This window comes from Orcinus orca, chromosome X, assembly GCF_937001465.1.
Source record: "Orcinus orca chromosome X, mOrcOrc1.1, whole genome shotgun sequence".
In the NCBI taxonomy this organism is placed as follows: Eukaryota; Metazoa; Chordata; class Mammalia; order Artiodactyla; family Delphinidae; genus Orcinus; species Orcinus orca.
In genome coordinates, this window is record NC_064580.1 from 102,821,099 (window position 1) to 102,843,126 (window position 22,028).

Genomic DNA, 22,028 nt, shown 5'->3' on the forward strand with positions numbered 1-22,028 from the left:
AAATGTTCCTTTTTCTTCTGATTGTAAAAATAAATACATTATCATGTAGAAAATTCGAACAATAGAAAAAGTAATAAAGAAGAAAGTAAAAATCAGCACCTATAGACGATAACTATTAACATTTTGGCAAACATCTTTCTGGATGTCTCTGTTGTGTATATATAAACACATACACATTATGTATACTCTTATACAGACTGTATCATAGTCGTGCTGGTTTATACCTACTGTATTTATTCAGCATCATGTTTATCACCCTGTATCACTATCTGGATCAGTCACATTCTTATTAAAGGCTAATCTGTTATTCCACTGATTTAGCTCATTAGGATATTTCTAATTTGGGGATATCATAAAGAACACTGCATTATTACATCCTTGTGCTTACGTGTTCGCTCACTTGTTGAATTATCTCCTTAGAATAAATTTCAAGCATTGGGGTTTTCAGGGTCAAAGATTATGCTCATTGATACAGATTGCCCAATGGTAGGGGACTTGACATGTGCTGTCACTTGCCTCTGGGCTGTGGACCTGTGGTCGTTTTTCCCCATGTTGCTCCTCATTCCCTTACATCCTCTTAGTTTGTTACTCAGACTGTGGTTGTCACATACTTGAACGTTCCACTGTGACGGCCTATGCTTCTAAAAGAGAGATTGAGCAAGACAGTATTACAAGTATTTGAGAACCTGCTATTGAATTATATGTTTAAAATTTTCCACACAGTGTCAAATAAGTCCTTCTAAGCCAATGATGTATTTGCTGCATTAGTTCAGTGTGCTCAGCTGTCTGTTCAATACAAGAAGTTTAAATTGTGGTTTCAGGGTCATCCCACCTATAACCTAGGTCAGGAAGAAAATCAGCATTTTTTGCATGTCTCTTGTGTGCCAGAATTTTCCATTGGTGTCTCACGTAAACACCATTGTCTTGTGAAATAGGATAATTATTGCTGTTTTGCAGATGAGGAAACTGCTGATCAGGGAGGCTAAGTAAGCTCCCCGTCATGACATGGCTGGTAGTGGTGAAGGTGGGATTTGAGCCTAGGTCTGTTTGAAAGACCTCAGTCAACAACATTAGGCAGTATGTAATTAAGTGCTGACTTGTATCACACAATGGGAGTGGAGGAGTTTGGAATGTGAGGAGGGGTCAAGGGTCAGGAGTTGCCTTAGAAGACTGCATAGAAGATGTGGGACGTGAGAGAGGCTTCAGAGGAATCGGCAGCGGCCTCAGATGGCTTTATCATTTTGCACCCTTGTTCCAGATCAACTAAAGATACCAGGAAGCGGCCATTTGCTCCAATATTTGGACATTTTCTTTTGAAGAAGGCTTTTTCTTCATCTTCCTCCCATTTAGGACTGGGATGCAGTACTGTGTAGGGAGAGACTGGATGTTAGCAGGTCTGAACGCTAATCTCAGCTCATCAGATTTTTTTCAGCAGTTTTTTTCCCCGTATTTCTCTAGGTACTTTATCTGTATAAAGTCATTTAATTCTTACCACACCCCCAGTAAAGTAGGTAGGTCCTATTCCTATTCCCATTTTATAGATGAGGAAACTGAGGCACAGAGCAGTCAGGTGGCTTACTCAAGGTCACAGAGCTACTGAGATGAGGAGCATTCCCCCCTCTACTGCACTGCTTCCCTGTCACCCTAGAGACGGGGAAACAGCCTGGTTCCCCAGCATTCCTGGAAAGGGCTGTCTGGCAACCCCGTCACCTCCACCAAGGCTGTTCGAGGGGTGGCATGATCTGTAGAAAGAGGCCACTCCAGGGCTTGGTGGACAGTGGGGGCTTGCGGGCCGTTCTAGGCCCTCCCCATCTGCTCCTTGGAGCAACAAGGTGACCACAGGAAAAGGAGGAAGCTGGGTCCGTTGAGTAGTTTTGCCTTCCTGCCACTGTGACCAGTTACTTCACTCTCAGCTGCCTGGCAGTTCCTTCCCAGATGCCCTGACCCAGCTCAGTCCCCCGTGTCCCCCAGACTGACCTGTGGCTTGTGGGCTCCCCGCTGGGGGGCAGCAGGTGTTGGGCACTAGTGAAAAGGGGGCACTCTGCCGTCACATGCCCTGCCGTGCTCTGGGGGCTAAGTGCTGCGGACTGGGCTGGGGGGACCTGGCCCATTCTTTAGAGGGAGGGGGCAGTGGAGTGGGTGAGAGTCACCCTCCGGCGGGGGCAGGCCCATCCATGCCTCCTTGGTGGGACAGGAGGGAAGGGCCAGAGGCCTTGTCCTAAAGAGCCGGACTCCCAGCCCACACAGGATTCCTGGGTGCTCTCTGGTTACCCTTCTGTGTTCCGGGGACGGGGGCGAGCTCGAAGCTGGTGGGACAAAAGGCGACGCAGCTGCAGAGAGTCTCCCCCTGGACCGGAATCCTGGTCGCTTGAACAGTGAGCATCTCTGTGCCTCGGCATCCTCATCTGTAAACTGGAGGTAACCATAGTACCTGCATCCAGGGTGACTGTGAGGCTCAGACAACGTGTGCTGTCCCTAGAAAGCACTCGGCCCTGTACCAGGCCCGCCGAGTTGGCTCAGTAAGACGTGGCTGCTATTAAGAGCAGTAGTAACAGTGATAACAGATAAACGAGTGAAAGCAGCTTCCTCTTATCAGTTGTCAAATCCTTTTAAATGATAATATTCGTTGCTCGCATCAGTGTGGGGAAATGGCTGTGTGGGGGAACAGCTGGAGTACTGGGCATGGGGAACAATAGGCGCTCAGTGAATGTTAGCCATGGCAGTAATTGGTGTTACTGTTCTCGTCAAGCTGTATCGCGTGAGATGTTGGAAGCCTAGGTCAAGAGGCTGAGAGGCTGTGTATCGTCTGGAAGCCCTGGCTGCAATCTTCACCCACTTACTGCGTGAACGTCTCTAAGCCTCAGTTTCTTAATCTGTAAAATGTGTATATCGTAGTGCTTGCGTTCAAGGGTTTTTATGAAGACTGAGGGAGATGGTGCACGAAAACTCTCTAGCACAGTCATGTGACAATCAGAAAGCATGAGATTGCACTCAGGGTGCACTGCTCAGCATACCTTCTGCAGGAGCCGCTCTAGCAGTCTGCCAGCTGCATGTCACAGCTCGGGCAGAACGCTCCTGGCAGAACCAAAAATCAAGTTCTGTGATCTTGGGATGCTTTGGGTTACTCTGGCAATAACCAGGTACCTAATGTGCATTACTTCATTTAATCCACTCAAGAAGATTACGAAAGCGCTCTTACTCTCATCATCCCCCATTTCATAGATGGGCAATCTGAGATGTAGAGAGGATACGACTTGCCTAAACCCATAAATGGTGGGGTCAGCATTTGAACCCAGGAGATTTGACTCCCCGAACAGTTTTTAACCACTTTCTTCCATGCTTGCTGCTTGGGAATTCAAAGCTAAATCAGCCATAATCCGGGACCCTTAGAAGCTGCTGGATTTGGGGGAATTACTTAGCGTCCTACCCTTGGTTTTCTCTCCTTTCCTGTCTACCTCAGAGGGTTCTTTCTGGAACAGAGGAGCTACCGTGTCTGAAATGCTTTGAAAACTGGAACACACTATCTTAACACAGTTGGTAATATACCAAGCAGAAAAATAAAACTTGGTGGAGTCCCAGTGATGGATTTTTACACTTGAATTCATTTGTGTGGTGCTTCTTTAAGCAACGGACATAACCAACTAACAGGCCATTTGGAAGACATTATATTTGGAAGGAGCTGAACTGGAACAGGAGATGATATGCTTGTTCCACATGCCCTCAAAGAAAACTCATGGAACTTGGGTTGCATCTACATTAGTACCTGAGATAAAGTGTTTGGGAACAAAAGGAGTTTCGGATCCTCTGTCCTCTACCTTTACGTTGAGAGCACCAGCGCTCTTTAACTGCAACAAAGGAATGGTTTCTATAGGATGATTCAGTTTTTATGTTATACAGAGCAATAAAGTATTTTCTTCCTTCTTAGCTACCATCAGTAGTAGTTAAGTGTGAGTGAATTGCCCTGGAGTTGCAGGCAGTTACGTTTAAAAATGCATATCCGGTTCCACTTCAGAAATGCACGCTATTTTTGCACATGCCGCTTAAGCCAAACAATACACGCCGTACTGATAAGGCCTAAGGACGCACCTCGCAAACACCGCCGAACACAAGAGGCTAAGCAGCCAGGGTGACACCTGTGCTTTGTGGACCAATAATACACGTGAAATTGGTGACAAAATAGAAAATCCATTTTGAAAGGAGCATTGGGAGCCTGGGAGACTGTATGAAGCTGTATGAAAGGAAATGCTATCTATTGCCAGGGCCCTGGACATGATCCTATGTTGAATATCAACATTCTGTGCTAAACACACCACTAGGAATCACTAACCAAACAACTGTATATATGAGGTTACATTCAAGAAAAGTCTAACGGGAGGAATTTTTTCCAGGGAATTTTCTCAGTGACGAATCCACATCCTGAAATTTTCCTGGTCGCGAGAATTGAAAAGGTGCTCCAGGGAAACATCACGCACTGTGCGGAACCCTACGTCAAAAATTCCGACCCGGCAAAGGTATTTATAAAGATCATTTGTGAGCATTTCAGCCTGTTGTAGAATTTGCCTTTTATTGGTATTTTAAATGGTATCATCAATGATTCCTCCCAAAAGAAAACAAAAAACAAAAAAATCCCGCAACGTTCTCGCAGCATGCAGTATTTTCTGAAAACGTTGTTCACTATGTGAGTGTGCATGCTAAGGCTTGAACGTGACTTTTCCCCCTTTTCCTTTATGTCCTTTTTACACGACGATCTGATTTTTGCTTGTTTATCGAAGTAAGAGCTAAAGGCTTTTAGGCAACACCTGTTCATTGATACCGTATCCTTGGCAATAGCTACCCTTTCTTTACTCCCAGCCCTGCAATACGGGCTTAGAATGTCAGAGCTGGGAGGATAAAAATGACCCAGTCCTGCAGTTTCCAAATGCCAGTCTGTACTCAAATTTACTCCTATCTGTGATGAAATGAGAAAAGAAAGACAAGATAGTGAGCCATTCATGAAACTTCAATGTATTTTATTCGAAGGGCTGTCCTTTATTCTGAGACTTTTGCCCTTCCTACCTTTTAGACATTACACCTGTCTGTCTTTCCTGAAACGCTGGCGTATGAAATGGCGGGGATTGTTTTTTTTTTTACCATCCAAGGGCTTTAAATGGCAGCCTTCAAAGTCGGCGAGCCATAGACTCATCCCAATTTCTGGATCATGAATTCCAAACCTTTGGAAATTATTGATCTAATTCTCTCGTCTCATTTTATAAATGAGAAAAGTGAGGCCCAGAGAGGGAAAGCATTTGTGGCACAGTTCACTAGCGGCACTCCAGCTGCTGAGTATTTGTAAGAGTCGATCTGCTATTTGTAGCATTTAGCTGTGTGTCCAAATAGTGTTTATTAAGTGGGAGATGCTGAGGAGACCTGTGACTAATGTGTGGGAAAAGAAACTCTGAACAGTATAGATAAAAGCCTCTAGCATTCTGTATCCCTAGGGGTGAGCATACAGCCAGCATTTTCACAGCCTGTTTAGACTCTATAGGCAGTTCATCTCCTTTGCCATCTCCCAGTGCCTGTGCAAACAGCAATTCCTGCCCACGCTAAACTAATTGCATTGATTCTTGGTCATTTGGCTTTTATCTTGGGAGTAAAAAGGTCAGCAGTACCTAGAACAAACTTCTCCCAAGAATGATGAGTGTCTGCCTGCTCACGTTGTGAAAGGAAATACACATTACAACTGCTTAAATTTTCCCAGTAGTGGTCTTTGGTGCAAAACATGCCCTACATCTATTTTGTCTGTCTTCTGATATCTCGATGAGGGCTTTGTTGATGAGAAAACACAGAACCTTTAGGAAATACTTTCATCTTGGAAAGTGGGTGACTGATGTGTGTTGTGTTTTACCTGTAGCTATTTCTATATATTGTTTTCCTAGATTTTGATGTTTTATATCAGTGAGTTGGGGCAATTATTTTTCTGGGTGAGTCCCTGGTAGTTTGAACAAATATGATCTTGTCTTCTTATTTCTGCCCTTAGACAGCCCAGAAGGTGCACAGGACAGCTAAGCAAGTGTGTAGCCGCCTTGGACAATACAGAATGCCCTTTGCTTGGGCTGCCAGGTTTGTACATATATAATCCTGACCCATCTATTCACGCTCACATGTAAAGTTGAGGGCTGTCGTCTTCCCCAGTAGCATTTGGAAGTCTGTTTCTGACAAGCCAGTTACATCTTGGGACACTTGGGATGTGTCTCGTTCATTCGGACTGCTATAATGAATTATTATAGTCTGGATGGCTTAAACAACAGACATTTATTTCATACCCAGAGGTTAGAATTCCGAGATCAGGGTGCCAGCATGGTTGGGTTCTGGTGAGGACTGTCTTCCAGGTTTTAGATAACCAACTTCTCCTTGTATCCTCACATGGTGGAACGAGGGCGGGCTAGCTCTCTGGCCTCTTATAAGGGCACTAATCCCATTTATGAGGTCTCCATCCTCATGACCGAATCACCTCCCAAAGGCCCTACCTCCAAGTATCACCTTGGGGATTAGATTTCAACAAATGAACTTTGGCGGCATGGGGCTGGGTGGGGGGAACGATACAAACATTCAGTCTGTAACAGGATATAAGAATTCTTTCTCTTAGAATTTGCTGTGCCTCAAAGACCTTTCACTTTTTCAAATGTCTTGCTTCAGGGAAATTTTCTTTGGCTTGGGTTACTGATCTGACTGACACCACTTAATTTTATTGCATTTTAAAGCAGAGCTTATTTGCTAAAGTGATGGAATTTTTCCCCAGAAAACCAGAAATTGTAGTGAATTATGTACAGTGTGCCCACTGTTTCAGAGTTGGCTGGGTTTATGCTTTGAAAAGCCATCATAGAGTAATTCTGAAAAACATACTAAAAATGAGAAGGCAAAGAATGCTGTTAAGTGCAAGTGTGTAATTACTTAATAGATTTTCTTGCTTTCTGATGACAAATTTGGCAACCCCTTCAGGGGTAGTCTATTAGGAAGTGTATTATCCATACCACATATCTGATGGTGGGTTACATGTTTTTTCTCCAGATCTTGCAAGTCTACCTACAGTGATGACTTAAAACGTGCTTCTTGCTTATTCCCCCTTTGAAGTACAAGTTCACTGGCTTGTTTGTGGTACAGCCTGTACAGCTCACTGGAACTTCTGGGGAAAGGGCACCATGTTCTGAATAATTCAATCAGTTATGTTCAGTGGGTGCTGAGGAGTAGCATAAGGACAGGAGATTCTAAGTTAATTAAGTCTTCTGTCACTATTTATAATCATTTCATTTGGGGGAAGGTCTCAAAATGCATTGTATGTTGGTAGATGAAAAGGCACCTTGTCCTTGTTTTGCAGACTGGTAAGAATGATAGCCAAGGATAGGTCAAGGGCAAAGAGTAGTGGAGGGTGGTATATTTAGGCATTATAGAAGGTGAAATACGGCCTGTAAATATAAGCGTACTTAGTGATGCTCCAGCTGCTGCTGCTGTTATTATTTATAGGGATTAAGTGCTCAGTGTATAAGGCAGAGATCTGAGTGTTTAATGTATACTTCCTTAAGAGGTGGGTATTGGGACTTCCCTGGTGCTCCAGTGGGTAAGACTCTGCGCTCCCAATGCAGGGGTCCCGGGTTCGATCCCTGGTCAGGGAACTAGATCCCGCATGCCGCAACTAAAGATCCTGCACGCGGCAGCGAAGATCCTGCATGCCACAACTAAGACCCGGCACAGCCAAACAAACAAACAAATAAATACATACATACACACATACATACATACCCCCCTCAAAAAAAGAGGTGGGTAGTATTCTCCCCCATCTTAGAGATGAGGAAATTGAGTCACTGAAATAAAAAAAAAAATCCTTGCCCAAGTTCCCATGGCATGTGTGTGAGTAGGGCTCAGCGCTCATGGCATCTGAGTTCAGAGCCCACGCTGGACACCTGTGGCACACTGCCCCCCCGCCCCCCTTCAGGCCATAGCAGTAGCTGCTTGATGCTGATTTGCCAGTAGAAAAATAAATTTTAAAATCTTCAAAGTTAGACGCTGTGATCCTCAGTTCTGATGTGGAATTATGCTGTTTCTTTCTGCCTGAATTATTTTGGTTGTCAGCAGTAGCAGGAACTCACTCTAAAGGCTTGGCTGGGGTATTTAAAAGATGTGTGATAAACCCCTGTTTACTGAAAATAAAGGAGGTATGCTTAGAAGTAGGAACAATAGTTAATGCCTATAACCACATTTTCAGTGGTTCTGCCGGGGGAATTGTGCTTCTGGCCGTAGCTGCTTCCAGTGTGTTGGGTGCTTGTACATTACTTCCCGATTTAGCAGTAAAAGAGCTGCTTGAAAAATGGAAGAAGGGGAGGGGGAGGGAATAATTCCAATTCATATTGGAAACTTTACATTTATATTGTAGACTCTATAAATTGATCTTAAATATCTAATTCAATTTTTATCAACTTTATTGAGAGATAATTTACCTTTGGTTAAAATTCACATTTTATATGTCCAACTTGATGAATTTTCACAGATATTTACAGTCATAAAACTACCACCCCAACCAAGATATAGAACATGTCTGTCACTCCAGAGAGTTTCCTCATATTCCTGTCCAGTCAGCCATCCCACCCACACCCAGGCAACCACCGACCTTAGATGACGTTTACCTATTCTAGACTGTCATATAAGTGGAATCATGCAGTATGTACTCTTGCATTTGGTTTTTTTTTTTAAGACTTTTTTTTGGATGTGGACCATTTTTAAAGTCTTTATGGAATTTGTTACAATATTGCTTCTGTTTCATGTTTTGGTTTTTTGGCCACGAGGCATGTGGGATCTTAGCTCCCCAACCAGGGATGGAACCCGCACTCCCTGTATTGGAAGGAGAAGTGTTAACCACTGGACCACCAGAGAAGTCCCTTGCATTTGTTTTTTTTTTTTGCGCTACACGGGCCTCTCACTGTTGTGGCCTCTCCCGTTGCGGAGCACAGGCTCCGGACAACGCAGGCCCAGCGGCCATGGCCCACGGGCCCAGCCGCTCCGCGGCATGTGGGATCCTCCCGGACCGGGGCACGAACCCGTGTCCCCTGCATCGGCAGGCGGACTCTCAACCACTGTGCCACCAGGGAAGCCCCGGCATTTGGTTTCTTGTGCTCAATCTGTTTTTGAGTTTCATCCATAATGTTGTATCAGTTGTTCATTTTGAGTAGTATTCCATTGTAAGAATATACCACGATTTGTTTATTCACCTGTTGATGAATATCTGGGTGGTTGCCAGTTTGGGGCTATAACAAATAAATCTGCTGTGAACGGTCAAGTACCATGTGGAAATATGCCTAGGAGTGGAATTGCAGGATCAGAGGGTAGGTGTATGCTTAACTTCGGGAGAAGCTGCCGAATTATGTTCCAAGATAGTTTCACCCTTTTCTACTCCCACCACCACTATTTTATCTTAATTTATCAATACTTTGGAGTTAAAAAACCCCTTCTGTTCCTGTTTTAGACCCATTTTCAAAGATATTCAAGGTTCTCTGGACCTGGATGGGAGATTTTCTCCTTTGTATAAACAAGACAGTAGCAAGCTTTCAAACGAAGACATTCTCAAGTTGCTCTCAGAATACAAGAAGTAAGTGTTTGGGAGTTACTGCAGTAGATCAGTATAATAGATGAATTATAATTCCTTCAAATTCTGCACGCGAGTCATATATGGGAAAAATCAAATGCTTCGGAGCATTTGGATTTTGGAAGCGTTTGGATAAAGTGTAACCAATGCACTTCTTAATCATATTTTTAAGTATCAAATATTCTTATTTTACATCTAGGCCAGAGAAGACCAAATTGCAGATTATTCCTGGGCAGCTAAACATCACAGTAGAATGTGCTCCTGTGGATTTATCAAGTAAGAACTTACATATTGCAAATAAGCCTGCAGAGCTATTATGCTTGAATCTCAGGTTTTTATCTTCTCAGTGTTTTTCTTGAGGTTTACATGGTGTATTAGTTTCCTAGGGCTGCTGGAAGAAAGTATTACAAACTGGGTGGCTTAAAACGCAAATTTGTTCTGTGGTTCTAGAGGCTAGAGGTCAAAATCAAGATGTCAGCAGGGCCGTGCTCCCTCTGAATGCTCTAAGGAAGAAGCATTCCTCGCCTCTTCTAGCTTCTAGTGGCTGCTGGCTCTCCTTGGCATCCTTTGCTTGTAGTTGCATCACTCCAATCTCTGCCTCTGTCCTCACATGGCCTTCTATTAAGAACACCAGTCATTGGGTTTAGGGCCCACCTTAATCCATTATGATCTCATCCTCCTAGCTAATTACATCTGCCAAGACCCTATTTCCAAATAAGGTCACATTCTGAGCTTCTAGTGGACATGAATTTGGGTGGGACACTGTTCAACCCAGGACACATGGTAAATAGTTACAGACTAGGAAGTGAATTGAGTTGATTTTATCAGGTGCTGTTTCATGTATTATATATGATGTTGTGAGTGTGCTCCAGTGAGTTGCTGCTCCTTTTGCCTTGGATAAGTTTCATCAACGAAGGGATCCAAAAGGAGGAGAATCTCTTTTCTTGTCTAAAGAATCTATGATCTCAGGAGACACAAAAGACAATTTGCAGGAAATAAAATGACTTGTGAATCTTTTTAAAATGTCCAATCTCAGTAATTATGCCACTAACACAAAGGTAAACATTTAAGCATTGGGATGTTTTTGTTCATCTGTCAGATTTACAAAAATGAAGTGGAACTGTCGAATGCTGGCTAGGTTTTGGCCAGGCACCGTCCCCCATCACGAGTAGGAATACAATTTGGCAGTAGATATCCATGAATGTCCGTAACTAAGGCATTCCATTTCTGAGATTCTGTCTAGCCATTTATTCACCGAATAAGCATTTATTGAGTAAACTTTATTGAATACTTACCAGATGCTTTGAAAGTATGGAGATTACAGTCTAGAATGAATGACAGACATTAAACAAGAAAACGAATAAATGAATAATTTCAGTCTGTGGTTGGGCAGGCTGCTTTAAAAAGGGTGGCCAGTGAAGGCTCACCATGTGACCCCGCCAGCATGTGGTGATTGTGACTGTACATTCTGCTCTGAGGGTGTCCCATATGTAAAGACCTTGAGGTGGGAGCTAGCTTGGTTTGTATGGACAGAAACGGAGCCAATGTGGCTCTAGTGTAGTGTGTGACGGGCACGAGGGAGAGTAGGAGATGAAGTAGGAGAAGTAGGAAAAATCACGTCATGTAGAGAATTGTAAAGACCATGGTAACTCCTTAAAAGACTGAATTTCATTCCAGGTACCATGAGAAGTCACGAAAAGATTGAAGTAGGAGAGTGGCAATTGACATTTTAAGACATCTAAGAGTACAATGGCTTATTTTTTTCCTAAAGAAATAATTTGAAGTGTAGACAGGAGTTTATGCATAAAGGTGTTCTTTGCAGTGTTGTTTATGTGGGGTGGGGGGATTTGGAAACAACCAGAGCCCAACACTGTCAGTGTGGTTAAGGCAGTTATGGTATCCAGGTACCATGAAACTTTATGCAGCTATGAAAAATGACGTTTACAAAGAATTCATGAAATAAGACATCAGATAAAACGCCAAAAAAAAAAAAACAGGATAAAGTTCTGTATACAGTGGGATTTTTGTGTTGTTATATAAAACATGCATAGGAAGAAGACTAGAAGAAAATAATGCCAAAATATTAGTAGTAGTTATCTCTGGGTAGTGAAATGATCACTTGTTTCTTTGTACCTTTACTCTATACCTCCAGATATTCTGTTGTAAGTATCGCTATAATAGAAAGCCAAACCCAACGAAAAATATTGTGTCCTCAGGTCTGACTCTCCGGGGTCTTCCTCCTCCATCAGTATTGCTCTGCAGCAAGGACCAGCAGTCTTAGAGCCCCTTAAGTGTATGAATAACCTTTACTACAAGGGGCTACCTCAATAACATGTGCTGCTGCTACACCTCTCTGAGGCTTTGTGTTTTCCACTTTCGGGAGGATTGAATTTATTATTGGTAACACATCATAAGATTTGTAGTTTCAAAAGGCTGCCATTATTTCTTAAGTGAAAATTTGCACCTGCACCAAGTTAACTTTTTAAGAGTGACTAGCCATGAGCTAATTGGCATAAATTTACTGTTACTTCCCTGATACCAATAGAAATTTGCAGTGAAAGCTAAATTGCAGTCACAGGAGGAAAAATGTAATGGATTTCTTTGCAGAGTTTAAATTTGTCAAAATTATGATGTGTTATCTTTGGCAAATCACTCTACGTTGAGAATGAAATAGCAATCCACGTCTGGTTTGAAGGGTTTCACTAAAACCAGCATCAGGCTACTTACTCCTACTTGTTCTTCTGGGTCCTTAAAGTGCTTGTATAACTTTTTGTCAGTCACTAAGAATTCTATTTGTTAAACTGCTCTTTGAGAACACAAATCATGTATATTTTTATAAATGCAGGAATGTGTTAATGATTGTCACCTCTTTGCCTGTTCTTTTTTCCGCTACAGACTGTATTACGTCTTCATATGTGCCCCTGAAGCCTTTTGAAAAGAATTGTCAAAATATTACTGTGGAAGTTGAAGAGTTTGTTCCAGACATGACAAAATATTGTTATCCATTTACCGTTTACAAAAACCATCTATATGTATATCCCTTGCAGTTAAAATACGATAGCCAGAAAACATTTGCCAAGGTACACAGTGTAAACTATACATTTTGGGGTGTAAAATGTTATTTATAATTTTGTTTTGTCACTCATTTTGAATGATGAATCATTTTAGGCAAGGAACATCGCGGTCTGTGTGGAATTCCGGGATTCGGATGAAAGTGATGCTAGCGCTGTAAAGGTTTGTTTGTGATATTGTTAAGCATGCATTTTTAGTAGAGATAGAGATTTTGGTTCTCGGTAGTTCTGTATGCTAAGTTTAATGTGTTTAAATGTCGAAGAAAATGTACTAATGCGACAAATGTTATATCGTCTTCTCTACTCTTACACGTTAAGAATGCGTTAAATACTAAGAAATAACAAACTGAGTTAGGAGCATATATAACTTTAAAAATGGGCAAGCTTCATATGCCAGATTTTTGCCTTTGCCCCACTTTGATTTTGCATTGCTCCAATGCCCAGTCACAAGGTCGTTTTCTCGTGACCTGACAGCTTATAACGGTACCATCAGGGGAGTTTAAACTCCTTTCTCCTTGAAACCTGAACGGGCTTCGAGCTGACAGAAGCACAGCATAACTGCTTTGATCTGAGATATGACTTCTAGTCTGTGGCTGGCCAAATGGTACCTCCAAACTTGAATTAGTGATCCACGAAAAGCATCTCAGCATTCTCTGCTACCGCAAGCCTTAAATACCTGTCACTTCACAGTGCCCTCACATTTTCACTCTTTATAGCCGCTTTTTACTTTTGGCCCTTTAGCCCATAGCCCATTAATCAGAGGCCTGAGAGAGAAGTCAGACCGTCTAGCCATCACAGAGTGTTTATCTGGCTTCCCAACTTCTCTAGCTTGAGCCTAAATCAGACAGATGGATGGCAAATCTTCCACTTAAACCACCTTGGGAAAGAGGCTGGAATAGCCCCAGTTAAGTCATTGAATGGTTAATAGCTCTGACCCTTGAAAAGAGAGTTTTTTCACAGAGAAAGCTAGGTTAAATTAAGAATTAGCTGGCTCAAATGAGGTGTATGTTCTCTGATTCTTCCTTCAGTGGAGATGAGAATAACATTTTCTTCGCCCCCATGCGGTATCCTTTTTTTTTTAACATCTTTATTGGAGTATAATTGCTTTACAATGGTGTGTTAGTTTCTGCTTTATAACAGAGTGAATCAGCTATACTTATACATATATCCCCATATCTCTTCCCTCTTGCGTCTCCCTCCCTCCCACCCTCCCTATCCCACCCCTCTAGGTGGTCACAAAGCACCGAGCTGATCTCCCTGTGCTATGCGGCTACTTCCCACTAGCTATCTATTTTACGTTTGGTAGTGTATATATGTCCATGCCACTCACTTTGTCCCAGCTGACCCTTGCCCCTTCCCGTGTCCTCAAGTCCATTCTCCAGTAGGTCTGTGTCTTTATTCCCGTCTTACCCCTAGGCTCTTCATGACATTTTTTTTTCTTAGATTCCATATATATGTGTTAGCATACGGTATTTGTCTTTCTCTTTCTGACTTACTTCACTCTGTATGACAGACTCTAGGTCCATCCACCTCACTACAAATAACTCAATTTCGTTTCTTTTTATGGCTGAGTAATATTCCATCGTATATATGGGCCACGTCTTCTTTAGCCATTCATCCGATATCCTTTTTGTATACTTAAAGATTCTTAGGTTACCTCTCCGCAGTGCCTGCAAATTGCCTCCATGACCATATTTAAGGAGAGCTGGCGTTGCACTCACGTGGAGTGTCACTTTCATTTCTCAGCTGGCCCGGAGGCCAGCTCCGAAGTACCCGAGTGAGGCAGTTAGGACCTTGGCACAGTGACTCCATATTTTCATCCTTGAACTTATTAGGCCTATGGAACTGAAAAGCTCACACTAGAAATGAAATCGGATCTTTCCCTGGAACCATAGAAAGCCTTCCATTAATTTTATTGGTGTAACAGCAAGCTGGTGACTCTTAAACTGTGGCTCATAAGGTGAGAGAACAGTAAGCTAGTCTGTAGCTTAATGGACATTCAGCTTCTAATTCCTCGAGGCTAGGAAGGGATCTGCTGTTGGTTCTATTTTGTTAACTCCTCGCCTTACCCCACTGCACAGCGAGCATTCAGCAAATGTTGCTGGCCGACTGAGGGGGAGCTTCTCGTACTACGAAGTGCAAATAGCACGAGAGAAGTCAGCTTTCCAGGCCTGGCTGGAGAGTGTTTCCCTTCCAAATGATGAGAAGTGTTCAGCCTCTTACTGTCAGCTAGGTTGGAATTATATTTCTCAGATGGCCGGAAATTCAGAAGCATTCACGCAGCCAAGTAAGGCGATGTCTGGGGTGGTGTCTGGAGTGACTGTAAATGATTTGGAATTTACAGGTTCATGGTGAGAGCTGGGTGGGCTTGGCCGTGACCCTGGGCTCACAGATGCCTCTAACTGTTTGTGGTTCCCTAGCATCGTGTTTAAAGAGTGACATCGAGGGTGGTGACGCTGTTTCCTTGTTTTGCAGTGTATTTATGGAAAACCTGCGGGGCCTGTTTTTACCGCAAACGCTTACGCTGTTGTCTCGCATCACAACCAAAATCCAGAGTTCTATGATGAGGTAAAGCGCGTTATTTGGACGTTTACAAAACCCAGTGGTGGCTCTTCTTTTTCTCTTTGACTCATTTCCAATATTGTGTCTGCACTTTCACTCGCTGAATGTTTTGTCCCATGAAAATAGAAAATGTCACATCAGAACGAGGGGCCACTGCCTGCTTGGTGCCCTTTGGTGACAGTGGAAGATTGGCCCACAAATTGAAGGGGCTCTGGCCTGAGATAACGTAGGAAACAGACACCACACTGGAACGGGGACTCTAGCCCTTACTTTGACAACAACTGGCTCCGTGACCTTGAGCAAGTCACTTCCTCTTTCTGAGTCTCCATTTCCAAAGCTTTAAAATAAGAAATTTAGAAGGGATTTTCTGCAGGCCCTTTTAGCTCTTTCTTCCTGTGGTCCTGCGTGGGAGGGTGCAGCCTCTCTGTAAGTGAAATGCTCCGAGAGACACAGTGGCATGGCTGGGTCCCCAGAATCCCATTGGCTGCACTGAATGCCTCAGCGCAATGTAGACAGAGGGGGCTGGCGCGGTCTCCCGGCCTCCGAGCGCCCTTGCTCAGTCTGCCTTTCTGACCCTGTCCCTACCTCTTTCCTTCTTCCCACTTCTCTAGCTCTATGTCTCTGTGTCCTTTCCAGTGTCTCTCTTAGTGTCTCTGTCACAGCCTCTTCTCGTCTATGTGTAGTTGGCTTATCCAAATCCGCAGACTGCTTTTGAGGGCTACGTGTCTCCATGGAACCCGGATGCGTATCCCAGGCCAGAAGCTCTGCTGTTTCTGCTTCTCAGGTTCCACGTCTCCATCCCTGGCTTGGTCTGAAACCATCCCCCCTGCTCTCCTGATTTCCCCAGGCCCAGCTGCTGTTGTATGGAGGCCTTAAACCCCAGCCCGAGGCTCACTCATTCCTTCTCAGTCCAGTGCCCCTACTTTCTCCGGGGATGGAGAGGAGGGTAGTGGGACTTTGCATTTTCGCCACCCAGGGAGGGAGTATGTCCATATTGATGTGCAGCAGAGCATTAGATACCCAGATGGTCTGGATGCTGTGAATAGGCATATTCTGTGGTGAAATATACCTACAACAGAAATTAGTTATAACACCAAAACCATGCCTTGTGTGAATGATAATTAGGCCAGATGTCCCATCACCAAGCTGTTTAATACATCCCTCTCTATAACCAATGTCAGTCACTAGAGAAAACTTGTTCATGTAAGTAAGCAGTCCACATTATCTTTAGGAAATGGACTTTTCAAGCATTCACTATATATTAACCAGGAAAGTGAGTGTGAGCGTGTGTGTGTTTGCGTGTGTTCCTGTGCAAGTCCACGTATGTGTGTTAAATCAATTAAATCTGTAATCTCTCTCCCATATACTTCCCAGGAGGCATTACAAACAGGCAGTTGGGTTCTGACTGGAAAAGTACTTGCAATGCTTGTTTTAAAGTATTAATTTTTAGTATTAAATTCGTGTGTCAGGACGATACTTTTTATTTATTCAAGAGTAAGGTTGTGTTCTTCTTCTAAAGAAATTTATATAAACTGTAATTTGTGGATCCCGTAATACCACAGTGACTTTTTGCATGTTTATTTGTAAAGGCTTAATTTTTTCTTCATGCAGAGGAGGGCAGTGATTTCGAAAAAAGCAGCCTTTCAAATTCAATGCACATTGTAGATGGATTGCATTCACTGACTTACATTGAGTTACAGAGTATCCCTGGGCTGTAAGGATGTGGTTTTGATCCAGTGTTTCAGAAAACCTGCTGCAAAGTTGAATCCAGGAGAATCCACTGGACTCTTCAGCAAAAGTAATAAATCAGCCCTCACAACCCAAGAGAATATTGTTGTCAAACTGTGAAACTGACCAGAAAAGCATTTGGAATATATTTAAATCATATCTATTATTTGACCACTTGGCTTGTGATTTAGAAAAGTATGTCATTGGAAAAGTATGATGAAACAGAGCTAAAGGTCTGACAGTCCAGCTTGACAATGAAAACAAAACGCTATGTGTAATTTTGCTTTCATTTCAGATTAAAATTGAGCTTCCCATTCACCTGCATCAAAAACATCATTTGCTATTCACTTTTTATCATGTAAGCTGTGAAATTAACACAAAGGGAACAACCAAAAAGCAGGATACAGTTGAAACTCCAGGTACGTGTGCTCTTTAAATGTCTCTCTCTAGAGCTATTTGAAATGGAGTTGTCTTGGCTATATATAACCTCTTTTCATCGAGGTACAGACCACTTCCCCTCACCAAAAAGTACATTTCTGAGTTAAAAGTTCATTGGTGAAAGATGAATTATATGTTCGTTTTATCATTATTTCTACCCAACGTCATGTCCAAATGCTTGCCAGTGTACTTAGGCTACCATAGGCAACGTAAAGTAATATTGCCCCTCTCAGAGAGAAACCCATATTATGATGCAGTGTTTTTGTCATTTCTTTCACGTAGAATAGCCCAGCAACCAGAATTTTCCAGTTCTGCTCACTGAGAAGAGGGACATGAGCCCAGAGCCATGGGCGTTTTTGAACCTGAGGGAGATTGGGGTTCTAGTGAGAGGAGGACAGGTTTAAGGAACTTGAATAAGCTTTCGTAGTAAAGCTCCAGTCATGGTCTCATTCAGCAAGGCTTTCGATAGGCCGATGGGAAGCATCCTTGGGAGAACATAGGAGGCCCTAAGAACATGGCCTGTGCCACTCCCACTATATCAGTATCAGCACGCCCTGGGATTCAGATCCAAGCTAGCCTGGACCAATCTTTATTTTATTTATTTAATTAATTATTTTTATTTTTTATTTTTTTAACATCTTTATTGCAGTATAATTGCTTTACAATGGTGTGTTAGTTTCTGCTTTATAACAAAGTGACTCAGTTATACATATACATATATCCCCATATCTCTTCCCTCTTTTTATGGCTGAGTAATATTCCATTGTATATATGTGCCACATCTTCTTTACCCATTCATCTGTTGATGGACACTTAGGTTGCTTCCATGTTCTGGCTATTGTAAATAGAGCTGCAATGAACATTGTGGTACATGACTCTTTTTGAATTATGGTTTTCTCAGGGTATATGTAATCCCAGTAGTGGGACTGCTGGGTCATATGGTAGTTCTATTTTTAGTTTTTTGAGGAACCTCCATAGTGTTCTCCCTAGTGGCTGTATCAATTTACATTCCCACCAACAGTGCAAGAGGGTTCCCTTTTCTCCACACCCTCTCCAGCATTTATTGTTTGCAGGTGTTTTGATGATAGCCATTCTGGCCGGGGTGAGATGATATCTCATTGTAGTTTTGATTTGCATTTCTCTAATGATTAATGATGTTGAGCATTCTTTCATGTGTTTGTTGGCTATCTGTATATCTTCTTTGGAGAAATGTCTATTTAGGTCTTCTGCGCATTTTTGGATTGGGTTGTTTGCTTTTTTGATATTGAGCTGCATGAGCTGCTTGTAAATTTTGGAGATTAATCCTTTGGCAGTTGCTTCATTTGCAAATAATTTCTCCCATTCTGAGGGTTGTCTTTTGGCCGTGTTTATGGTTTCCTTTGCTGTGCAAAAGCTTTTAAGTTTCGTTAGGTCCCATTTGTTTATTTTTGTTTTTACTTCCATTTCTCTAGGAGGTGGGTCAAAAAGGATCTTGCTGTGATTTAGGTCATAGAGTGTTCTGCCTATGGTTTCCTCTAAGAGTTTGATAGTTTCTGGCCTTACATTTAGGTCTTTAATCCGTTTTGAGTTTATTTTAGTGTATGGTGTTAGGGAGTGTTCTAATTTCATTCTTTTACATGTACCTGTCCAGTTTTCCCAGGACCACTTATTGAAGAGGCTGTCTTTTCTCCACAGTACATTCCTGCCTCCTTTATCAAAGATAAGGTGACCATATGTGCGTGGGTTTATCTCTGGGCTTTCTATCCTGTTCCATTGATCTATATTTCTGTTTTTGTGGCAGTACCATACTGTCTTGACTACTGTAGCTTTCTAGTATAGTCTCAAGTCAGGGAGCCTGCTTCCTCCAGCTCCGTTTTTCGTTCTCAAGATTGCTTTGGCTATTCGGGGTCTTTTGTGTTTCCATACAAATTGTGACATTTTTGGTTCTAGTTCTATGAAAAATGCCAGTGGTAGTTTGATAGGGATTGCATTGAATCTATAGATTGCTTTGGGTAGTAGAGTCATTTTCACAGTGTTGATTCTTCCAATCCAGGAACATGGTATATCTCTCCATCTGTTTGTATCATTTTTAATTTCTTTCATCAGTTCTTATAGTTTTCTGCATACAGGTCTTTTGTCTCCATAGGTAGGTTTATTCCTAGATATTTTATTCTTTTTGTTGCAGTGGTAAATGGGAGTGTTTTCTTAATTTCTCTTTCAGATTTCTCATCATTAGTGTATAAGAATGCCAGAGAGTTCTGTGCATTAATTTTGTATCCTGCTACTTTACCAAATTCATTGATTAGCTCTAGTAGTTTTCTGGTGGCATGTTTAGGATTCTCTGTGTATAGTACCATGTCATCTGCAAACAGTGACAGCTTTGCTTCTTCTTTTCCGATTTGGATTCCTTTTATTTCTTTTTTTCTTCTCTGATTGCTGTGGCTAAAACTTCCAGAACTATGTTGAATAATAGTGGTGAGAGTGGACAACCTTGTCTTGTTCCTGATCTTATAGGCAATGGTTTCAGTTTTTCACCATTGAGAACAATGTTGGCTGTGGGTTTGTGATATATGGCCTTTATTATGTCGAGGTAGGTTCCCTCTCTGCCTGCTTTCTGGAGGGTTTTTATCATAAATGGGTGTTGAATTTTGTCGAAAGCTTTTTCTGCATCTATTGAGATGATCATATGGTTTTTCTTCTTCAGTTTGTTAATATGGTGTATCACATTGATTGATTTGCGTATATTGAAGAATCCTTGCATTCCTGGGATAAACCCCACTTGATCATGGTGTATGATCCTTTTAATGTGCTGTTGGATTCTGTTTGCTAGTATTTTGTTGAGGATTTTTGCATCTTTGTTCATCAGCGATATTGGCCTGTAGTTTTCTTTGTTTGTGACATCTTTGTCTGGTTTTGGTATCAGGGTGATGGTGGCCTTGTAGAATGAGTTTGGGAGTGTTCCTCCCTCTGCTCTATTTTGGAAGAGTTTGAGAAGGATAGGTGTTAGCTTTTCTCTAAATGTTTGGAAGAATTCGCCTGTGAAGCCATGTGGTCCTGGGCTTTTGTTTGCTGGAAGATTTTTAATCACAGTTTCAATTTTAGTGCTTGTGATTGGTCTGTTCATATTTTCTGTTTCTTCCTGGTTCAGTCTTGGAAGGTTGTGCATTTCTAAGAATTTGTCCATTTCTTCCAGGTTGTCCATTTTATTGGCATATAGTTGCTTTAGTAATCTCTCATGATCCTGAGAGATCTCATGATCCTGTGTATTTCTGCAGTGTCAGTTGTTACTTCTCCCTTTTTTTCCTGATGAGTCTGGCTAGTGGTTTATCAATTTTGTTTATCTTCTCAAAGAACCAGCTTTTATTTTTATTGATCTTTGCCATCGTTTCCTTCATTTCTTTTTCATTTATTTCTGATCATTTATTTCATTTATTTCTGATCTGATCTTTATGATTTCTTTCCTTCTGCTAACTTTGGGGTTCTTTTGTTCTTCTTTCTCTAATTGCTTTAGGTGTAAGGTTAGGTTGTTTATATGAGATGTTTCTTGTTTCTTGATGTAGGATTCTGTTGCTATAAACTTCCCTCTTAGAACTGCTTTTGCTGCATCCCATAGGTTTTGGGTTGTCGTGTTTTCATTGTCATTTGTTTCTAGGTATTTTTTGATTTCCTCTTTGATTTCTTCAGTGATCTCTTGGTTATTAAGTAGTGTATTGTTTAGCCTCCATGTGTTTGTATTGTTTACAGATTTTTTCCTGATATTTAGTCTCATAGCGTTGTGGTCGGAAAAGATACTTGATACGATTTCAGTTTTCTTAAATTTACCAGGGCTTGATTTGTGACCCAAGATATGATCTATCCTGGAGAATGTTCCATGAGCACTTGAGAAGAATGTGTATTCTGTTGTTTTTGGATGGAATGTCCTATAAATACCAGTTAAGTCCATCTTGTTTAATGTATCATTTAAAGCTTGTGTTTCCTTATTTATTTTCATTTTGGATGATCTGTCCATTGGTGAAGGTGGGGTGTTAAAGTCCCCTACTATGGTTGTGTTACTGTCGATTTCCCCTTTTATGGCTGTTAGTATTTGCCTCGTGTATCGAGGTGCTCCTATGTTGGGTGCATAAATATTTACAATTGTTATATCTTCTTCTTGGATCGATCCCTTGATCATTATGTAGTGTCCTTCTTTGCCTTTTTAGTATTCTTTGTTTTAAAGTCTATTTTGTGTGATATGAGAATTGCTACTCCAGCTTTCTTTTGATTTCCATTTCATGGAATATCTTTTTCTGTCCCCTCACTTTCAGTCTGTATGTGTCCCTAGGTCTGAAGTGGGTCTCTTGTAGACAGCATATATACGGGTCTTGTTTTTGTATCCATTCGGCCAGTCTGTGTCTTTTGGTTGGAGCATTTAATCCATTTACATTTGAGGTAATTATCGATATGTATGTTCCTATTCCCATTTTCTTAATTGTTTTGGGTTTGTTATTGTAGGTCTTTTCCTTCTCTTGTGTTTCCTGCCTAGAGAAGTTCCTTCTCATTTGTTGTAGAGCTGGTTTGGTGGTGCTGAATTCTCTTAGCTTTTGTTTGTCTGTAAAGGTTTTAATTTCTCTGTCAAATCTGAATGAGATCCTTGCTGG

The 22,028-nt window shown here is 41.9% G+C and overlaps 1 protein-coding gene across 4 annotated transcripts in view; it reads left to right on the top strand.

Annotated features, from left to right (window-relative positions):
• Window positions 1-22,028, top strand: part of DOCK11 (dedicator of cytokinesis 11) — a 194,327-nt gene that overhangs the window by 66,680 nt on the left and 105,619 nt on the right. For all 4 annotated transcript variants that reach the window (XM_049704674.1, XM_049704675.1, XM_049704672.1 and 1 more), the window contains exons 13-20: window positions 4,389-4,511; window positions 6,017-6,099; window positions 9,494-9,616; window positions 9,813-9,889; window positions 12,509-12,693; window positions 12,782-12,847; window positions 15,160-15,252; window positions 17,270-17,393. In XM_049704674.1, the coding sequence (XP_049560631.1) occupies window positions 4,389-4,511; window positions 6,017-6,099; window positions 9,494-9,616; window positions 9,813-9,889; window positions 12,509-12,693; window positions 12,782-12,847; window positions 15,160-15,252; window positions 17,270-17,393 (874 nt within the window). The remainder of the gene's footprint in view (window positions 1-4,388; window positions 4,512-6,016; window positions 6,100-9,493; window positions 9,617-9,812; window positions 9,890-12,508; window positions 12,694-12,781; window positions 12,848-15,159; window positions 15,253-17,269; window positions 17,394-22,028) is intronic.